This window comes from Babylonia areolata, chromosome 22 (genome assembly GCF_041734735.1).
Source record: "Babylonia areolata isolate BAREFJ2019XMU chromosome 22, ASM4173473v1, whole genome shotgun sequence".
In the NCBI taxonomy this organism is placed as follows: Eukaryota; Metazoa; Mollusca; class Gastropoda; order Neogastropoda; family Buccinidae; genus Babylonia; species Babylonia areolata.
The window spans coordinates 22,219,865-22,239,864 of record NC_134897.1 but is presented as its reverse complement, the minus strand read 5'-3'; the positions used below and the strand labels follow the sequence as shown (position 1 = coordinate 22,239,864).

The window sequence follows — 20,000 nt, the reverse complement described above, 5'->3', positions numbered from 1 at the left end:
CCCCCCCGCCCTGCCCCCACTCTCCCACCCCCGTTCCCCTGCGCCATGCAAAACATGTAAAGGTAAACAAAACAAAAACAAGCAAACAAACAAACAAAACACGGCGGCATGAGTCGACACGTGTCGGTTATTGTTGATCATGATTTGTATTTGTATTTCTTTTTATCACCGCAGATTTCTTTGTGTGAAATTTGGGCTGCTCTCCTCAGGGAGAGCGCGTCGCTGCACTACAGCGCCACCCTTTTTTTTTTTTTTGCATTTTTTCCTGCATGCAGTTTAATTTGTTTTTCCTATCGAAGTGGATTTTTCTACATAATTTTGCCAGGAACAACCCTTTTGTTGCCGTGGATTCTTTTTGGAGCGAAGATTTGGGGGAGCGAGATTGAAGGAAGGCGAACTGGAGTCATTCTGAACATGACGTCATTGTAGAAATACGTCATCGTAGTGATAACGTGTTTCTATAATACGTCACTGTCATTCACAAGTATTGAGGAAGGCAAACGCGGAAATATTTATCATTTCTCTGCCTCTGTCTCTATGTCTGTCTGTCTGTCTCTCTATATATATATCTACTTTTTTTTTCGTTTGAATAGGTCCCAGAGATTTAGATACTAAAAAAAAGAAAAAAGGAAATTATCTACATCCTTAATATTTTGGGGACGTACCTGTGTAATGGGAGTGCCAGTTTCTGAACAACTCGTTAGTCAGCAGCTTTCACAAACGCTGTCCTGCTGGGTAACAGGTCACTCTTCTCCCTGTTGACCAGCACTTAACTGGTTGAACAAATGCGATAGCCCCAAGGGGGAAGCCGTGGGGGTCGGGGGTGGGGGTGTGAAAGAATGTCGAACGTGTTCTCAGCAATCAGGAAGGCTGGAATGTTCGCAAAAGAAGGACGTAGAATGCGATGACGTTAGTAACAAGAAAGACGTCATTTAGACGTGACCATTATCGGCTTTCCTCAGTAACCTATCTGATGCGTCCCGCTTTGACAAAAGCTTAACTTTTTTCGATAGACTTTGACAAATCTTCCAGTGTGCATCGTTGTGTCATATGTAGACAAACAGCCAAACACATGAATAGATACGGTGATGTTGATGATGATGATGATATGGATACTTATATGATAATGAGATGCTGCCTACAACATTTTTTCTTCTTCTTCTTCTACTCTTGCTCTCTTCTTCTTTCCTTTCTCGTTGGAATAGGGCGTATCGTCTATTCAATGGATGTTGATTTTGATACAAAGACCTAGTACGCAGTTACTCACTTCAGCACACATGCAGACAAACATACGCACACACACACACACACACACACACACATACACACGCGCGCACATGCACACACACACACACACACACACACACAGGCTACTGTAAATAACAGCCTAAGACATCTTGAACATCTCTCTCTCTCTCTCTCTCTCTCTCTCTCTCTCTCGCTTGTCTCTGTCTCATTCTCTCTCTTTCACACATCACTATCATTATGTATATATACATATAAGTCATACGGGCGCGCGATCTCTCTCTGTGTGTGTGTGTGTGTGTGTGTGTGTGTTCAGATTACTTTTTTGTTTTGGTCCTCTGACGAAAAATTGACGGAATGGTCAACGTCAGAAGCATGTCCTGAATTTATGTGCATGGAGCTGGCTGTACTTGTGGCGAGTTTTACTTTTCTGTGTATGCGTGCGCGAGCGCGCGCGCGTCTGTGTGTGTGTGTGTGTGTGTGTGTGTGTGTGTGTGTGTGTTTGCGCGCGTGTTTGTGTGTGTGAGTGTGTGTTTTCCTCAGGTTCTACGGCGATCGATATTGACATTGCATTCAGCCTTGATACGGCCCTGTGTGGTCTGCTGAGCCGAAAGCAACAATGATAAATGAATGGCCCCACTCACCCCGCGGCCCACAAACACGCACAGACACACACAGACGCTCTGACATTTCAAAGGACGCAGTTGCCCTTCTGGAGAAGAATCAAACATTAATGGAAGCAGCCAATACAAGCTGTTCCGATGAGTAGGGCTGCAGTTTCATTGTTCATTGCACGCGACATGCAGAAAAAAAAGAAGGAAAAAAAAAAGGCTTATGTAACAAGCTTCCTTCCTTGAGCAACACTGTATGCTAAGTGGAGTGATGGTCTAGAGGTAACGCGTCAGCCTAGGAAGCGAGAGAATCTGAGCGCACTGGTTCGAATCACGGCTCAGCCGCCAATATTTTCTCCCCCTCAACTAGACCTTGAGTGGTGGTCTGGACGCTAGTCATTCGGATGAGACGATAAACCGAGGTCCCGTGTGCAGCATGCACTTAGCGCACGTAAAAGAACCCACGGCAACAAAAGTGTTGTTCCTGGCAAAATTCTGTAGAAACATCCACTTCGATAGGAAAAACAAAATAAAACTGCACGCAGGAAAAAATACAAAGGCATGGGTGGCGCTGTAGTATACGACGCACTCTGGGGAGAGCAACCCGAATTTCACAAAGAGAAATCTGTTGTGATAAAAAGAAATACAGTTACAAATACCTAAGAGGTACAGGTGCAGAGAGCGGGTGCAGGTATGGAGGTGGGGACAGACACTACCACCTGTAACTTCTGTGGTGTTCATGATCCTCTTCAACAGTATCGATCATTTCTTTTAGCATTGTCTAGGGTAACACCGTTTGCTGGCCATGCATGACCAGACAGACGACCACAAAACTTCAGTGGCGTTCACATCGTTCCCAAGTATGTTATGCCAAGGAAGAGACTTTTTCTTTCTTTCTTTCTTCTTCTTTTTTTTCCCTCTGCAAATTTCATAATGCAGTGTTGATTTTCCTCTCATCTCCAGCCCATGACGCCCTGCCTCCAACAACCTACATGCCTAATACGTCGATTCTGCACCAATGTTATGTGCAAAAGCATCTATTCTTTACTCCTAAGAAATAGGACAATATACATTTTTTTAAAATGAATAATAAGAAGAAGACGGCAGGCTATTACGTACTGAACCGGTGAATGATTTTGAGTTAGCGCATTTGTTTCTGTTTTGATTTGTTTTATTCTTTTCATGAAGAAAATCTGATTTAAAAAGGATTACAATGAGACATGCACGCACACATATCATTTAACATTATAGCATGAGCACAGATATGAAATCGCGATTGCCTCCATCGAGGAGCTAATCTATTTTCATTGATCAAACGTCGTAAAAATCGTTATTGATGACTGAACGTCGCGCCCTTTTTTGTTTATTTGGTTAAAAGAAAATTTTTATGTATTCATTTCTCAACCAGGACAGTGAAAGGGGAGACAAAAATGTACAAGTTCAGGTACAGGAAGTCTGGAAATGGAGACAACTGTTCCTGGCAGCGATGAGATGCTGTCATCGACTCAAGAGTGACCTTTTCTTTCAGCACCACCATCAATCCCTTGGCCCGCAAACATGTTATCATTGAGCAGACGTTCGTTTTCCCAGATTGTGAGTCGAAATGGAAATTCATTTAAACTCCAGATCTAGACTTTTCATAACTATGTTTAAGTAACGTTTAGTGTTTTAGCTAGATACAGATATAAAAGCAACAGTAATTTACATCCGATGAAAACAGATTAAGTGGTGGAGTGTTTTACTATTCTACTTCTAGCTTAAATCTAATAGTGGGGAATCAGATACCATGTCTAGAGTCTATGAACTCCAACATCACGGAGTGTTTGGCCTGTAATCTGGTTAAGAGATTCGCATAAGATGTTTTTTGCTTATCAAGGTAAATATCAGACATACAGAGCTGTGCCTAGGATGAAACCGGTCATTTTTTCATAATCATGGAAAGATACATTTAGATCTATCACTGCAGCTTTAGATCCATAATCTACTTGTGTCATATTCCAGCAAGCAAGTCAAAACACTGAAAGCATTGCCATGTGAAACTTTTCCAGTATTGATTAGAGGGACCTGTGCTTCGTATGTACATATCTGGAAATTAGGAAATAGAATAGGAAATTACCAAACGTTAGGAAGAGGTGTCCATCACAACGATTAATATCTGTGCAGTGGAGTAGAAATATGGCATTCCCGCTCCTCTGATCTTCTCAATTATAAGGCCTGGATTTTTTTTAATATATATTTTTTTTTATAACAGTTCATTACCCGTTCTTCATAACTGATATTTACCTGAAAAGGATCAAGGTGGCAGAATGGTAAAGACGTTTATCTACAAGTACAGTGTCCGTGAGGGTCTGGGCTCAAATCCCGCTCTCGCCCCATCTCGCCATGTTTGACTGAAAAATCAAACTGAGCGTCCAGCCATTCGGATGAGACGATAAACCGAGGTACCGTGTGCAACACCCACTAGGCGCACTGAAAAAGTACCCATGGCAACAGAAGTGTTTGTCCTCTTACAAAATTACGTAAAAGAAATCAATCCTCTCTGATGGGTAAACAAAAAACAAACGAAAATCCCCCCCTCTCTCTCTTTACACACACACACACACACACACACATATATATATATATATATGTATATATGCATACACTCAAGCCCTGACAGGCGCGTTGGTTTATGCTGCTGTGAGGCATCTGCTAGCAGATGTTGGTAGTGTTGCGTATAATATGGAGCACAGGGACGCCTCCTTGAGAAACTGAAACTGTAACTTGCATGAAATATTCCCTGTGTGGCATTGCATTGTCATGTACTCGAGGTACTGAAGTTTTCAAAAAATCACTTTGCATTCCCAACGTACAGGTCACGCATTGCATTGTCATGTACTCGAGGTACTGAAGTTTTCAAAAAATCACTTTGCATTCCCAACATACAGGTCACGCATTGCATTGTCATGTATTCGAGGTACTGAAGTTTTCAAAAAATCATTTTGCATTCCCAACATACAGGTCACGCATTGCATTGTCATGTACTCGAGGTACTGAAGTTTTCAAAAAATCACTTTGCATTCCCAACGTACAGGTCACGCATTGCATTGTCATGTACTCGAGGTACTGAAGTTTTCAAAAAATCACTTTGCATTCCCAACGTACAGGTCACCCTCCTCAGTCGCAGCAGCAGCACCTTGGTGATCGCAGAGCATGACAACCAGGCACTGACGCCCATCACGCTCAACACGGTGACTGCAGCCACACAGCTTGGTGAAGACGTGTCCTGTCTGGTTCTGGGAACCCAGTGTTCCAAGGTGAGTGATGGAGACCGGAACTGACTGCTTTTATAAAAGCGACATTCCAAAGACCCGAAAAAAATAGGCGAAATTCACGTGAAAATAAATCAAGCAGAAAAAACAACAACAACAACAACAACAACAACAAAACAACAACAAAAAATAAAAACAGAGCCGCCCATCCATATCTATCAACACGAAATTTACCCGCCAGTTTCGATTGAAACCATAGCGCAAGTACAATAAAAGTAAGCATTCTGTGTCAAAGAACGATAATAGTTCTGAGTGCAGTCCTGTTGCCTCAGCCGAGAAGGGATCTGCCCAAAGATTTGGTAAAATGGGTATGCCAGGTCAAAAGTTTCACTCTCTCCGACTTACGAAAGAAATTTTTTTTTTTTGCTGTCAAGTTCGTGCGAAATTCGGGTCTGTGAATGAATATATACGCAGTGACAAAAAAGTTGGTGCAACTGTTTTTTTCTGTCAGTGCGATTTTCGCTGGCTCGAGGAAGGTAAATGTTAATGCGAAGAAATTTGAATTAAAGAATTAAAAGAAATGTATTTAATATTAAACAAAGATATCTGCTCTGAATTAATAGGTACATAATCACACACACACACACACACACACACACACACACACACACACACACACACACACACTGGGTCTCTCTCTCTCTTAGACACACACATACAAACATAGACACACATACACGCGCGCGCGCGCACACACTCACACACACACATACACACACGCGCGCGCGCGCGCACACACACACACACCAAATTTCGAAATACTCATGTCTTTGTCCGGGATAACTAAACCTTGTGGTGGACTGGTTTGTCCGGTTTTCGTTTGGTTTTTGTTAGTTTTTTTGCTTTTGTTTTTGTTTTGTATTTCTTTTTCCTTTTTTTAATATTATCATGTGCCAGTGAAAGCGTGACAAAACGCTTCAGTGAAGACCAATCGAACTACCTTAATCCCCCTTTTCACTTGAACATCGCTACCTCCAACTCCCACAGGAGACAGTTTGTCATATATAGATGATGAAGGATGACGATGATGATGACGCTATGGAGGTCCATAGCAGTAGGCTTGGTACTACCTCCCCCAACCACCCCATTCTCTCCCAATTTTTTCACAGAATGTTAAGTTGTGAGACCGATCAGAGTGCATGCAGTCTCATTGAGGCGTGGCGTGTCAATTCAATATTTAATGATAGATTAAAATTTTTTCTTCTCGTCCTTTGTTTCTCCCTCTGGGGCGCGAGCGTCACGCCTCACGAGCAGAGCTTTGAGGCGTTTTTCCGCCGTCACGGGGTAGGCCCACCAACTAGTTTACAACAGTCAGCGATTTGTCTGAGAATCATCGCGCACGTGGGAAAGTGAACTTCACATTCCAGTTGCAGACAAAACAAAGAGTGGGGGGATGGGTGGGCGTGGTAGGGATGGTGGGGTGGGGGTAAAACGCCGGAAAGACAGCGCAGCCGGTAAAAGGAATTGGTCATCGTTTGTCTCATCTGACTTGTAATTCACTAGCGGTAGTTACTTTTATAGTTACTTTTTTTTTTATTAACCATCTCTTCACTTTTGGCGGGCAAGTCGGGCAGAAGTCAGAGGGGGGCGGGGGTGGGCGGGTGGGGGGGGGGGGTATGGGAGCCTTGGGGGGAAGACAAGTTGTATTTTTCATCCACTTGTTCCCAGGACAAGTGAAAATTGTTTGTCCTGCACACACACACACACACACACACACACACACACACACACACACACAGAGCCAAATAGAGCAATCCAAATTATAAACAGCTTTAACTGTAGACACAATACTTTAATATATGGCATCAATTTTTTTTTCATAAACACGCCCATTTAAAAACCCATTCCTGCAAGTTCAACTCCTCAAACAGAATGTTTTAATTAATTTATTCAAATTCACTTTTATCAACACATTCCGTCATGGTAACTTATACAGTTATCAAACATTCATGAGCCGTGCCTGTTGAGAGTTGAGTAAAACGGTTTGGCGTTCACCTTTGAATTAACGTCAGTTTCTCAGGTGCTGGTGTCAAAGTAAAATTTGTGTAGGTCGCAGTTTTTTTGTTTTTTTTTTAAATCATGAAAAAGAGGGGAGGGGGTGGGGAGAGTTATATATCTAACGTGATCACAAACACTCACCACTGGTCCCTCCAATACCTCTATCTTATTCCCCACCCTTCTCTGTCTCTTCTCTCTCCCCCATTTTTTGTTTCGTTTTTGTGTTTGTTTGTTGTTGTTTTTTCGGTGACAGCCATGCTTTCCTTCACTGTATAGGATGCTGTCGCTCACGCGCTAAAGTATGCACTCTTTTACAGGCGCGCCCACATACGCAAACATGCGCACTTGCACGTCACAGCACACACACACACACACACGGACGTGCACTGACATACACGCAACTTGAGGGGAGATGGCACAAACGGATATCCCGGCCGAAAGCGTGTGTTCAGCCTGTCAACGGTTATTGAGAACAATTCATCATACTTGGCCACGGTGTGTTGTCTGTAAGTAAAAAAAAAGTTAAAAAAAGGTGCGCGAACACACACACACACACACACACACTTTTCAATTGGCAGGTAAATGTTTGTTCACATAGATTTCTGTGTTAAGACTCTATCCCCTCCGCACCCATTATGTAGTTGTTGTTGAGTGTATGACTTCGAATTAAGAAGAACAGAAATTGAAATGGATGAGCTCACTGCAACATTTCTCTTCTTCTCCAGGCGGGGGAAGGGGTGGGGTGGATGGGTGGGTGGGGGTTCCAGGGTGTTGTTCCAGTTTCCTGTCTTATTTTGTTTTTTTTTTTAGATTGCTGATGAAGTCAGCAAGGTAGCTGGAGTGAAGAAGGTCCTTCTTGCTGAGAATGATGCCTTCAAAGGATTTCTGCCTGGTAAAGATAGCAAGCATTTTGTTTTCACCGTCAAGACGTAAGCTAAATTCTTGGTAGAATTATTAGAAACTTGTTTTCTCTGCATTCTCTCCCCCACCCCTTCTCCCTGCCCCCTCCCCCTAAGAAAAAAAGTATATATATATACATATATATGATTTCACCACAATTGATAATTTTTCTTCTCCATTTTTTTATCTGTTCATTTTAATTTTTTATGTGAAGTTTGTGTGGTTGAGTATGTATATGTGTGTGTGTGTGTGTGTGTGTGTGTGTGTGCAGTCCATGTACATTTGTGTGTATTAGAGAATATTTGAATATTTGTGCGTGCATACTTGTGTCTGCGTGTGTACGTGCGCGCGCGTGTGTGTGTATGTGTGTTGTATTGTATTCCTTTTGGGGGGGAGGGGTGGGGGTTGGGGGGGTAAAGTCACTTCCTAGTTTGTCACATCACCAGTAGGCAACGGTTCGACATTGTGTGTGTGTGTGTGTGTGTGTGTGTGCAGAAGCTGTCACGCCCGCAGTGTTGGCAGTTCAACAGCAGCACAATTTCACCAACATCCTAGCTGGAGCATCCACCTTTGGCAAGGTTGGTGAGTTTATACATTCATGACAGGAAGGTGGCAGAGTGGTTAAGACGCTTTTCTGCTAAAACAGTGCCCATGAGAGTTTGGGTTCGCGTCCCGGTCTCATCCTATATGATCCTTTCTCCAAAGTTTAAATGGACAATCAGACTGAACGTCTCGTCATTTGGATGAAACGGTACACCGAGCTAGGTCTTGCATACAGAACTGAAAAAAAAGGAACTCATGGCAATTATAAATGTTGTCCTCTGGCAAAATTCTGCAGAAGAAATCCATTATGATAGGTGCACAAATGTATTGCTGCATGCAATTTAGGCCTGACTAGCGCGTTGGGTTTTGCTGCTGGTTAGCCATCTGCCTAGCAGACGTAGTGTAGCGTATAATTGTATGGATTTGCCCGAATGCGGTGACGCCTCCTCGAGAAACTGAAAGTGAACGGAAACTCATGTTGGCATGATTGTCAGAAATTTCACACAAGGGCATTGGGTTAACCAGCAAAGCCTCGTCCATTATGTGGTTAAAATTATTTCACTTTTACTGTTCTACATTGTTGTGTAACAGATCGCTAAAACTATATGATATACGTGTGTATTTGTCATGTGCGAAAGCAGTGTATATATCAATGCACGCAGACCAGTTCTGCCTGCAGAAGCTCATGTCAGATGGTAGCAAAGAAGTGACTGCAGTTTCAGTTTGAGTTTCAGTTTGATTTACTGGGCACAGAAAAGATAAAACTGTTAGTGTTTAAACTTGTCAGTGCTTTCGAAAATGCCACAGAAATAGTTGCCTGCACCTTAACACACAGCCGGACTATTTTTACTTTTAGAACATGACGTCACTTGATTATAGTAGAGTGTAAAGGGAGGAAAGTAGCAGAATGGTTAAGACGCTCATCTGCCAATACAGAGGGTCTGGGTTCGAATTACGCTCTCGCCCTTTATCCTACGTTTGACTGGAAAATCGAATTCAGGGTCTAGTCGTTCGGATGAGACGATAAATCGAGGTCCCGTGTGCAGCACGCACTTGGCACACTGAAAAAGAGCCTCATGGCAACGAGAGTGTTGTCCTCAGGTAAAATTCTATAGACGAAACCCACCCTGATAGGCACACAAATATAATATGCAAGGCCTGACAAAGCGCGTTGGGTTATGCTGCTGGTCAAGCATCTGCCTAGCAGATGCGGTTTTGCGGATATGGACTTGCCCAAACGCAGTGATCCCTCCTTGAGAAACTGAAGCTGAGACCGAGATTAAAACACCATCAACATCCAGTGTGGACCCCTTGAGGCGGCTTGGTGATGACGCCCATCACCATTCCGGCAGCTCCTACAGTTCCGTCATGGTCAGGACGTGTCGCTCATTGTCCATTCTTACTACAGTGGCTAGGTCGCGAGGTGGGGGTGGGGGATAAGAGAGTTGGGGTGTGTGTGACGGGGGTAGGGGGGTGGGGGTGGGGGGTGCTAAGGCAACCCACGGCCTCCATTCATCCTCTTTTCACCCAGGCTTCTGATTTGATGACTAGTGAGTAGATTATTTGAAGTTTTCTGTTAAAAAAAAAAAAAAAAAAAAAAAAGAGAGAGAAGAAGGAAAAGATGAATGTGTGTGTGTGTGTGTGTGTGTGTGTATGCGCGCGCGCGCGCGCGCGTGTGTGTCACTGTATGTGTCACTGTGTGTATCACTGTGTGCATGTGTCACTGTCACTGTGTGTGTGTGTGTGACTGTGATGCAGGCTGTCATCCCACGCGTGGCAGCCAAGCTGGACGTATCGCCAATCTCTGAAATCATCGGCATCAAGGATGGTAGCACTTTCAAGCGACCCATCTACGCAGGTAACAGAAATCAAATTTGGCATTGCAAATATATCTTTGTGTTGAAGTGGATGTATCGGTATTTCATATTACAAGAACAACAATGACAACAACAACAACAACAACAATAATAATAATAATAATAATAATAATAATAACAATAACAATAATAATGATAATAATAGAAGAAAAAAAAGTTAAATGATTATGATAATAATAATCATAGTAATTAATGTATTCATACAGCGCTTAATCTTGTGCAGAAACAAATCAGATGCTTTAACACTCAATGTTCACATGCGTGCATAATTCTGAATCAAAGGGAGGGGGTGGGGGGGAGGGAGAGACAAAACTCATAAATCGTAAAATAAAAATGTGTAAAAACAGTGAAATGAAAGAGGGGGGAAGGGGGGGGGATTGGGGGGGGGGATCGAGAGAGCAACAGATAGGGGGATATCATTGACGACGCATGCACTCTTACTCATTCACACTGTCTCCTCATACCAATAGCAGGGCCACATGGAGTGGTCTTTTTGTTTTTATTTTTCATTATAGAGTGTTTACTATAACCTCAGAATTAGCATGGGTAAGCAGCACACAATTAGCACTACACACTAAGCAGTGCCTACACAGAAGCACACATTTCCTGCTTAGCACACCCTAGACTAAGCACCACACAGTGGCACACACAGCAGCACACATTTCCTGCTTAGCACACTGTATACTAAGCAGCACACAGTGACACATTAAGCAGCACACATTTCCCGTTTAGCACACCCAAGTCTAAGCAGCACACAGCGACTCACTAAGCAACACACATTTCCTGCTTAGCACACCCCAGCCTAATCAGTACACAGTGACACACACACAGCAGCACACACATGTCCTGCTTAGTACACCCTATACTAAGCAGCACACAGTGGTACACTGAACAACACGCATTTCCTGCTTAGTACACCCCAGACTAAGCAGCACACCGTGACACATTAAGCAGCACACATTTCCTGCTTAGCACACCCTAGACTAAGCAGCACACAGTGACACATTAAGCAGCACACATTTCCTGCTTGGCACACCCTAGACTAAGCAGCACACAGTGACACATCAAGCAGCACACATTTCCTGCTTGGCACACCCCTGACTAAGCAGCACACCATGACACATTAAGCAGCACACATTTCCTGCTTAGCACACCCCAGTCAAAGCAGCACACCATGACACATTAAACAACACACATTTCCTGCTTGGCACATCCCAGACTAAACAGCACACAGTGACACATTAAGCAGCACACATTTCCTGTTTGCACACCCTGTACTAAACAGCGCACCTGGAACGCAAACACAAAACCAAAAGCCAGGTCAGAAACGATCTCAAAGAGATCACTGACATGAAAGGCCTATAACCATCTCAGCACCTTTCAACACATGTCCAACAATGTGCACAATTCTTACACAGAGATCTATGTGAGGTAAAACCAGCTTTATTTAGCTCACCAGACACCAACCATGACATAAAACACTGCGCACTACACATAGGACTGAGCAATGTAACTCTCAGTGCTTATCAAATCCTGTAAATACCATACAACATAATTATGAACGATGAATTTGTTTCCATTTTAACCAAACAACTCCCCACTTTGTCACCACAAAGTGTCTCACTGATACAGTTACCCACTTTGTCACTACAAAGTGTCTCACTGGTACAATTACCCACTTTGTCACCACAAAGTGTCTCACTGGTAAATTACCCACTTTGTCACCACAAAGTGTCTCACTGGTACAATTACCCACTGGTAAATTACCCACTTTGTCACCACAAAGTGTCTCACTGGTAAATTACCTACTTTGTCACCACCAAGTGTCTCACTGGTACAATTACCCACTGGTAAATTACCCACTTTGTCACCACAGAGTGTCTCACTGGTAAATTACCCACTTTGTCACCACAAAGTGTCTCACTGGTAAATTACCCACTTTGTCACCACAAAGGGTCTCACTGGTACAATTACCCACTGGTAAATTACCCACTTTGTCATCACAAAGTGTCTCACTGGTAAATCACCTACTTTGTCACCACAAAGTGCCTCACTGGTAAATTACCCACTTTGTCACCACAAAGTGTCTCACTGGTACAATTACCCACTGGTAAATTACCCACTTTGTCACCACAAAGTGTCTCACTGGTAAATTACCTACTTTGTCACTACAAAGTGTCTCACTGGTAAATTACGCACTTTGTCACCACAAAGTGTCTCAGTGGTAAATTACCCACTTTGTCACCACAAAGTGTCTCACTGGTACAATTACCCACTGGTAAATTACCCACTTTGTCACCACAAAGTGTCTCACTGGTAAATTACCTACTTTGTCACCACAAAGTGTCTCACTGGTAAATTCTTATGAAGCAACATCATAATTTCACTGACACAATGTTTCCCAACAGAACTAAGTTATTATGTATGTATGTATTTTTACATCTCTCTCTGTCTCTGTCTCTGTCTCTGTCTCTCTCTCTCTCTCTCTCTCTCTCTCTCTCTCTCTCTCAAATCAAGGAGTAGAGGATATAAACGGATTTCTACGTACACTTCGATCGAGACTAATCGACTGTCGTTGGCAGGAATGGTCGAGCCATATCCAAGATAGTAATCGTTTTGATTTTTATAGACAGATTAATTTGAGATATACGGTACCAGTTTATTTGGCTATGAATATGGATAGACATTTAAAATATATCATGGCAAAGCTTAGATTTGGAATTTCTGATTTGTTTACGCATTATTACCGTTACAGGCAACATAAAGATAGTGACCTTATTTGTCCTTTATGTAAAAGTGCGACGGAGAGTGTTGTCCTGTGTTAAGTGATCTCAGAAATCAGCCGATACCTTCAAAATTTCATAGGCAACCCTCCTTGTTCAGACTGTATTTGCTTATGTCATCCACTAAGGAACACGTTAATAAACAGCTAGCAATTTACTTGTATAAAGCCTTAAAGATTAGAGATACAATATGCAGTTGAGTGTGTGCTAGTTTTCCGCTTTTTTGTCATTATGTGTGAATAAGACTAAATGCAGATTATGACTGTTTTTCTCATTTTCAGGTTACAACTGTGTTATGTTACATATCTGAATATATCACCTCTGTAATGTTTGTTTACGCCACCCATTCATGAGGGGCCATGGCCTATATTGAATAAAACATCAGTATCCGTATCTCTCTCTCTCTCTCTCTCTCTCTGTGTGTGTGTGTGTGTGTGTGTGTGTGTGTGTGTGTGTGTGTGTGTGTGTTAGGTTCTGTTTTGGCTGTTATTGTTGTTTTTACCATGCGGTGTGAATGTATTTACTCCCCCACCCCACCTCTCCTGCCACCCCCTCCTTCTTTTCTCGTATTCCCCAGACTTATTTGTAAATTTCCTTCATGAGAGTAGAATGAAACCAGGCCAGTAAGAGAGTATTCCCTTTTCCCTCAACAAAAAATACCTTTCGATTTTGATTTCCATTTTCCTCTCTCTCTCTCTCTCTCTCTCTCTCTCATTCTCTCACACCCTATCTCTTTGTATATCTAACTCTCGTTGTCTCTCCATTGCTGGAAATCCGACCCCCCCTCCATTCAAAGCTGTTTGAAATCGTTCTGGACAAGCCTTTGCTACCCGTACCCCCCCCCACCCCCTCCCCCTCTCCTTTACAGCTGAATGGAAGCAAAGGGGGGGAGGTGGTGTGGGTGGTGGGGGGTGGTGGTCCTATTGTAACAGCCGGTATGGAAGCCCCGTCCCCACTACAACGTGGCAAAAGTAAGGGAAGTGGGGAGGTTTGGGCTCCCCTGTGTGTACCGACACTTCTCCATTATTAGTACGGTGTGGTGAAAGTAGAGGATGGGAGATGTTTTATTCTAGCGTGTAGAACCCCCTGTCATCACCAGCTGTCTCACCCCCCCCCCCCCTCCCCCAACCCCCACCTCACCTCACCTCACCTTACCTCACCCCACTCCTTATTACAACATGACTGAAGTGGTACAGGGGACGGTCGTTAACCCCTCGGAGGGTCATTGCAGGCTGGTCTACACAGACACACTGGGGTTAAAATGTGCGCCAGCCAGATTTAACCCCAGGGTTAAAAACCAAAGGGGATAAGAATAGGATACAACACCGGCAGATTTTTTTTTTCATTGCGTCAACACAGAAAATTAAGACATTTATGCGTCTCTTTGTGTGTGTTTATCCCCCCCCCCCCGCCCCTTATTTCTTCTTCTTTTTTTTTTTTTAGCCCGTTAAATTTTAAATTGAAACCACATGAAAAGGGAAACTCAACACCTCGAGACTACCGGAGAAATCGAACAAGCCCACCAATATATCTCTCTAAAGAATGGTCAATGAAGAGAGAACAACACGCTTTCAAAGGGCGCTTTTTTGGGGGTTGTCTTGAAATTACTTTTCTTGTCGTTCATTTATTGTCTGTCTGGTACCAGGTGGTTTTGTGACGTACGCGTTCACACGTTAATCGGTTGTTGTTGGTTTTTGTTGTTGTTTTTTGTTTTGTTTTGTTTTGTTTTTTCCCCCTTAGAATAGGGATTTGGGTGGAAAAGGTAGATTTGATTACAAAGAAATAAAAATTAAAAGAAGTAATTATGTCTGTGTAACACAGTGGGGGATAAGTGGATTTCACTGATACCACTTGAGTTGGGGTTTGTGTGTGTGTGTGTGTTACAACAATATCAATAACAATAACAAACAATTACAATAATGGTTTATTCAGTTTTTGCAGGCCGTCTTGCCCAGATGAACAGGAGAAATGCTGGAAGATAGCAAAAAGATATAAAATGAGTGAAAAAAACAACAACAACAGGTTTTACTGCTAAAATCACGTGTACATCAAAAGACACGTTTAGTTCCATGTGACAACACTTAAGTATATTCAACAGTAATTGTAATGTAAGTTTACTTTCACTTCATTCATCAATGTACACTACGACTCTAAACGTCAGTTTAGTTGACAAGTTGGTACACAGTAAATGCACTTTAAAATCTGATGGAAATCGATAATAGTAAAGGGGTAAGAACTGTTCATGAAAAGCAGCATATCGAGGACAGATCAACATGAAATGACACAAATCTTCAATACATTGGCCATCACATTGTTTGCAGAAAGGATTATAGAATTATTTTGTGGCGTAGGATATACCGTTCAAGGGTAGCCGATTGCACCTCAGTAAACACAACTCACGACGATGTTCACGTGCACCCAGCTGACCTACATAGCCAGCTCTCACGATTTCTGGGTGATATACACAATAATCAGGGAAAGATGAGAGTGAGTCATGCAATTCTTGACAGAATGAGTCCCTCAGTCGCTGTCAAAACAGAGAGAGAAAGCATGACACGTTCCCAGGATCTTGCATTTCCCAAACATACCCAAAGCCCGATATTGGTGCACAGCAGTGTTCTTACTCGTGTTGCCCAGTTGCGTCTACCAGATTGATGATGCATTTGCAACAGTTTGTAACATTGTTTAGGGTGTCTGTTATCAGGCATGGAAAGAAGTCTGCACCAGTATTTTATAACACGAACATATGTATCAATGTAGAGTTGAAACACTGATGATGGGGCACTGGGTGTTGGTGAAATGGGTTGGTGTGTGGGTGCATTGTCAGTCACTGAGATACGGGAAGGAACGGTCTCACTGACAGTCTGTCTCCTCTTGCCGTTGACAGTCTGGTGATGCCGGCCTGCCCCTCATCCCTCTCTCTGTCGCTCCAGAAGACCGTTGGTTGCAGCGTCGTACACAAAGGCCTTCGATGACCAGAGTGTCGAACCAAAGGAAGGCTTTCTCGTTGGCCTTCTTGGCATCCTTCAGAAAGGGCAGCAGCTTGTTGTTGTAATTGTTGTGGGTGAGTTCTATCTTCGATACCGCGTTTTCAAGAAGAGGGTAAGGTAATGAAGGACAAGAGGGGGATGAAAAAGGAATGAACACCACACACGAGGGTATTTGCAGAGAGGTTCTCTAGTTAAGTCTTGAAGTACAATGACTGACAACGTGTGACAGTACGTGACCTCTCATCAGTGTGACAAAAGGCCAAACATTGAAACACTAGGACCCGTCCGGTCCAACCGATTCTCACGCTTTGGCTCTGTGTAGCGTTGCATACTGTCTTCTCCCTCTTTACAGGTACAAGAGGGTTTGTGTGTGTGTGTGTTTTTTTTTTTTTTTTTTTTTTTTGACACGTCGTATTGCCTTACGGAGATCGTCGAAGGACTTGATGATGTCGAACTGATATGCGGATGCATCCTTGTTTGTATTTCAGGTCGAACTGAAACGCTGCAAGGGCCGCAAGCCAGCGATGTCCGGTAGCATCCACCTTGGCAGTGGTCATGACATAGGTCAGAGGATTTCCGTGTGGGCAACGAACTTTGCACCATGCAGATAATCCTTGAACTTGTCCGTAACTGCCCACTTCAAGGCGAGGAGCTCCAACTTGTGCGCTGGATAGTGTTTCTCCGCTTTGCTCAGTCCTCTCGAAGCATACACAATGACGCTTTTCTTTCCGTCTTGTTCTTGGTAAAGGACAGTCCCAATCCCTGGCTGAACGCGTATGTATGCAGCATAAAGGGTTTGGAGAAGTCCGCACAGCCCAAGACCGGAGGTGACGTTAGGGCTTCCCTCAAACGGTCGAACGCAGTCTGTTCTGCTGCACCCCATGTCCAAGATTTTCTTCTTCTTCGTTGGTGTTGGCATGAGAGCAGAGAGTGGTGCTGCGACGAACTTCCGGTAACCAGCGAAGCCAAGAAACCGGCGAACGTCTTCAGGTGTCTTGGGTGTTGGCCATTCATTGATGCAGGCTATCTTGTGGGGGTCCGGCTTAGTGTTATGCCCCTTGGGCAAAGTCCTCGACACGGAAGTCCTGGAACGAACTGGCCTCTGCAGCGTCTGCACCCTCCTGCAGAGAGCCCAAGCCAGATGGGCTGGACATATGGTCAGAATGTCAGACAGTCGACTGCCTAAGCAGCCGCAGTACGGAGAACTGTGTCAGGGCAAGTGTTTGGTTGGAGGGCAGAAGATGCGCTACAAAGACTGCCCAGAAGTGTCCTTCAAAGACCTGGGCGTCGAAATCAACACGTGGGAGACACTTGCTCTGGATCGTCCAGCTTGGCGCAGCAAGATCACCACTGGAGTCCATGCAGCTGAAGCCAAGGTGCATCACAGAGGCGCAACGAAAGCTTGCTGTGCGCAAGGCCCGAGCAACATCCACTGCCACGACAGCACCCACTCACTTGTGTCCCACGTTTTGGCGAGCCTTCGGGGCCCGGGTTGGCCTCATCAGTCACCTCCGGACCCACAGCCACCGATCTTCCATCTGATTTTTGAAGCCATGGTCATCTTCGAATCCGAAGGACGAAACTCATACCCCTTGGGAAAGGCACTTTACTCTGATTTCCCTCGCTCCAATCAGATGTGAATGTGATATACCTAACTTCGGTTTGGGAAAGGTTAAAACAGCATAATGATATAGGATTGGGCCCCGCGTTCCTGTGTCGGGCTCTAGACGCAGTAGTAGTGGGTGTGTTACAACTTAACCCTCTCTCTCTGTGGGTGCAGGGAACGCCGTTCTGACCTTGACCTCCAGCGACAAGGTGAAGCTGATAACGGTGCGGGGTACAGCCTTTCACGCCGCCGCTGCCTCTGGGGGCAGTGCCACTGTGGAGAAAGGTAGGTAGATATGTAGAGGTCCTGTGGTTTGGCTTCGAGGTGTGTGCAGTGTACACTACTGCTGCTGCTACTACTATTGCTGCTTCTGCTGCTGCTGCTACACTACTACTACTACTACTACTACTAGTAATAATAACAACAATAATAAGACCAAGAACAAGAATAACAACAATAATAACAACAAAATAATGATAATAAAAAAAATTAATCTACTACTACTACTACTACTACTTCACTTTGAGGGAGAAAGGTAGCAGAATTGTTAAGACGATCAGCTGCCAATATAGCGAGTCCTTCAGGACACTACGACTACTACTGCTGCTGCTGCTGATAATGATGATAATAGAGGTATTTATATAGAGCTTAAATCTGTCCATTGACACATCAAAGGGCTTCCATTCATGCACACACAACATAATTCTAACCCAGGGGGATCATAGACAGAGACAAGGATTTCTTTCGCAAGACATGTGAATAGAAAGCTAGGGAAACATGTAGACCACTGAGAAAGAGGGGGGGGGGGGGGAGCATGGAGATTCAAAGATGTTGACAAGTGTATGGTGTTTATGCAAGTTAGCCACATGCCCATGTGTTTATTGCTTTCAGTAGTAGCTATTGGGTAGCTGGGCCAGCAGCAAAGTGAGAGCTGTATGATCAATGGTTTCTCCACTGCAGTGGGAAGTCTTTTACAGCTCAGTCTTTTGTTGAAGTGCTGCAGCCTTGGGGGCTAGCTGGCTTTATTGAACCATCCCAACGCCGACTGTCCTAAAACCCTCTTGGCTGAGAGAGTGGGGGTGTAACTTGGGCAAGACACTCGCCAAATTCTAGCCCAGATAGTCGGGGCAGCAGTTGCCTCCACTGCCGTTCTGGTGGTTTAAGTTCTACAAGACTGACACTACAGTGTTTGCAGCCCCTTGTAATGTACTCACTTATTTGTTTATTTATTGTGATTATTTTCTTTCTTTGCAAGTAAATGTTTTCTTTCAAGGCCTGAGATTTATATTCAGGTCAGGCACCTGCTCCTTTATTATCATTATTTTTTTTAAAGGAATTTAAAGCAGATGTTGTGCAGTGTTATATGAATCAATCCACACGCAACACCTCTTTGAAACTGAAACTCAGCACATAGATAAGACACCAGCACCTTAAAAAACAACAACAACAACAACAAAAACATGAAGCAGATGTGGTGCAGTTTCAAATGAATCAGTTCACACCCAACACCTCTTTGAAACTGAAACTCAGCCTTGATGATTATAGGGCCCGTGTTGTGGGCTCGGGTCGTGAAGCAACAATGATGATGAATAAATCAACAAAGAGACAGTGTGGGGAAAGTGCAGTTCGGGGGGTGAGGGGTGTGGGGGAGAGGGGTGTGGGGTGATGAAGGGGGCTGTGAGATAAGCAAAGGGGGGTAGGGGGGGGGGGCCGAGCAGCTAGGAGGGGAAGCATTCAGATCAGATCAGACCCTTCTCGAGTCACACACACATACACACACACACACACACACACACACACACATTCGCATGCACGCACGTACGCACGCACTCACACACGCAATAACACACCACACACCCACACACGTACGTACGCGCACACACACACGCGAGCGCACACCAGCTCACACACACACACACACACACACACACACACACAGGGGAACCGGCGCCCACTTGTCCACTTGACCTGCCTCGCAGGGGGAAACAATTATTAGAGATCACATTACATTACCACACTGGTCACAGTGTCTGTCAGTCGGTCTGTTTGTCTGTCTGTCTCTGTTTCTCAGTTATTAGAGAACATATTACATTAACATACTGCTCGCAATCTCTGCCTGTCTGTCTGTCTATCTGT

General features: G+C 44.0%; 1 protein-coding gene across 1 annotated transcript in view; it reads left to right on the top strand.

Moving 5' to 3' along the window:
• The first annotated feature begins 4,162 nt into the window (after positions 1–4,162).
• The window catches only part of LOC143297065 (electron transfer flavoprotein subunit alpha, mitochondrial-like), a 26,340-nt gene continuing 10,502 nt past the window's right edge, over positions 4,163–20,000 (top strand). The window contains exons 1-6 of the mRNA XM_076609237.1: positions 4,163–4,240; positions 5,003–5,152; positions 7,976–8,057; positions 8,561–8,643; positions 10,367–10,466; positions 18,039–18,149. Coding sequence (XP_076465352.1) covers positions 4,163–4,240; positions 5,003–5,152; positions 7,976–8,057; positions 8,561–8,643; positions 10,367–10,466; positions 18,039–18,149 — 604 coding nt within the window. The remainder of the gene's footprint in view (positions 4,241–5,002; positions 5,153–7,975; positions 8,058–8,560; positions 8,644–10,366; positions 10,467–18,038; positions 18,150–20,000) is intronic.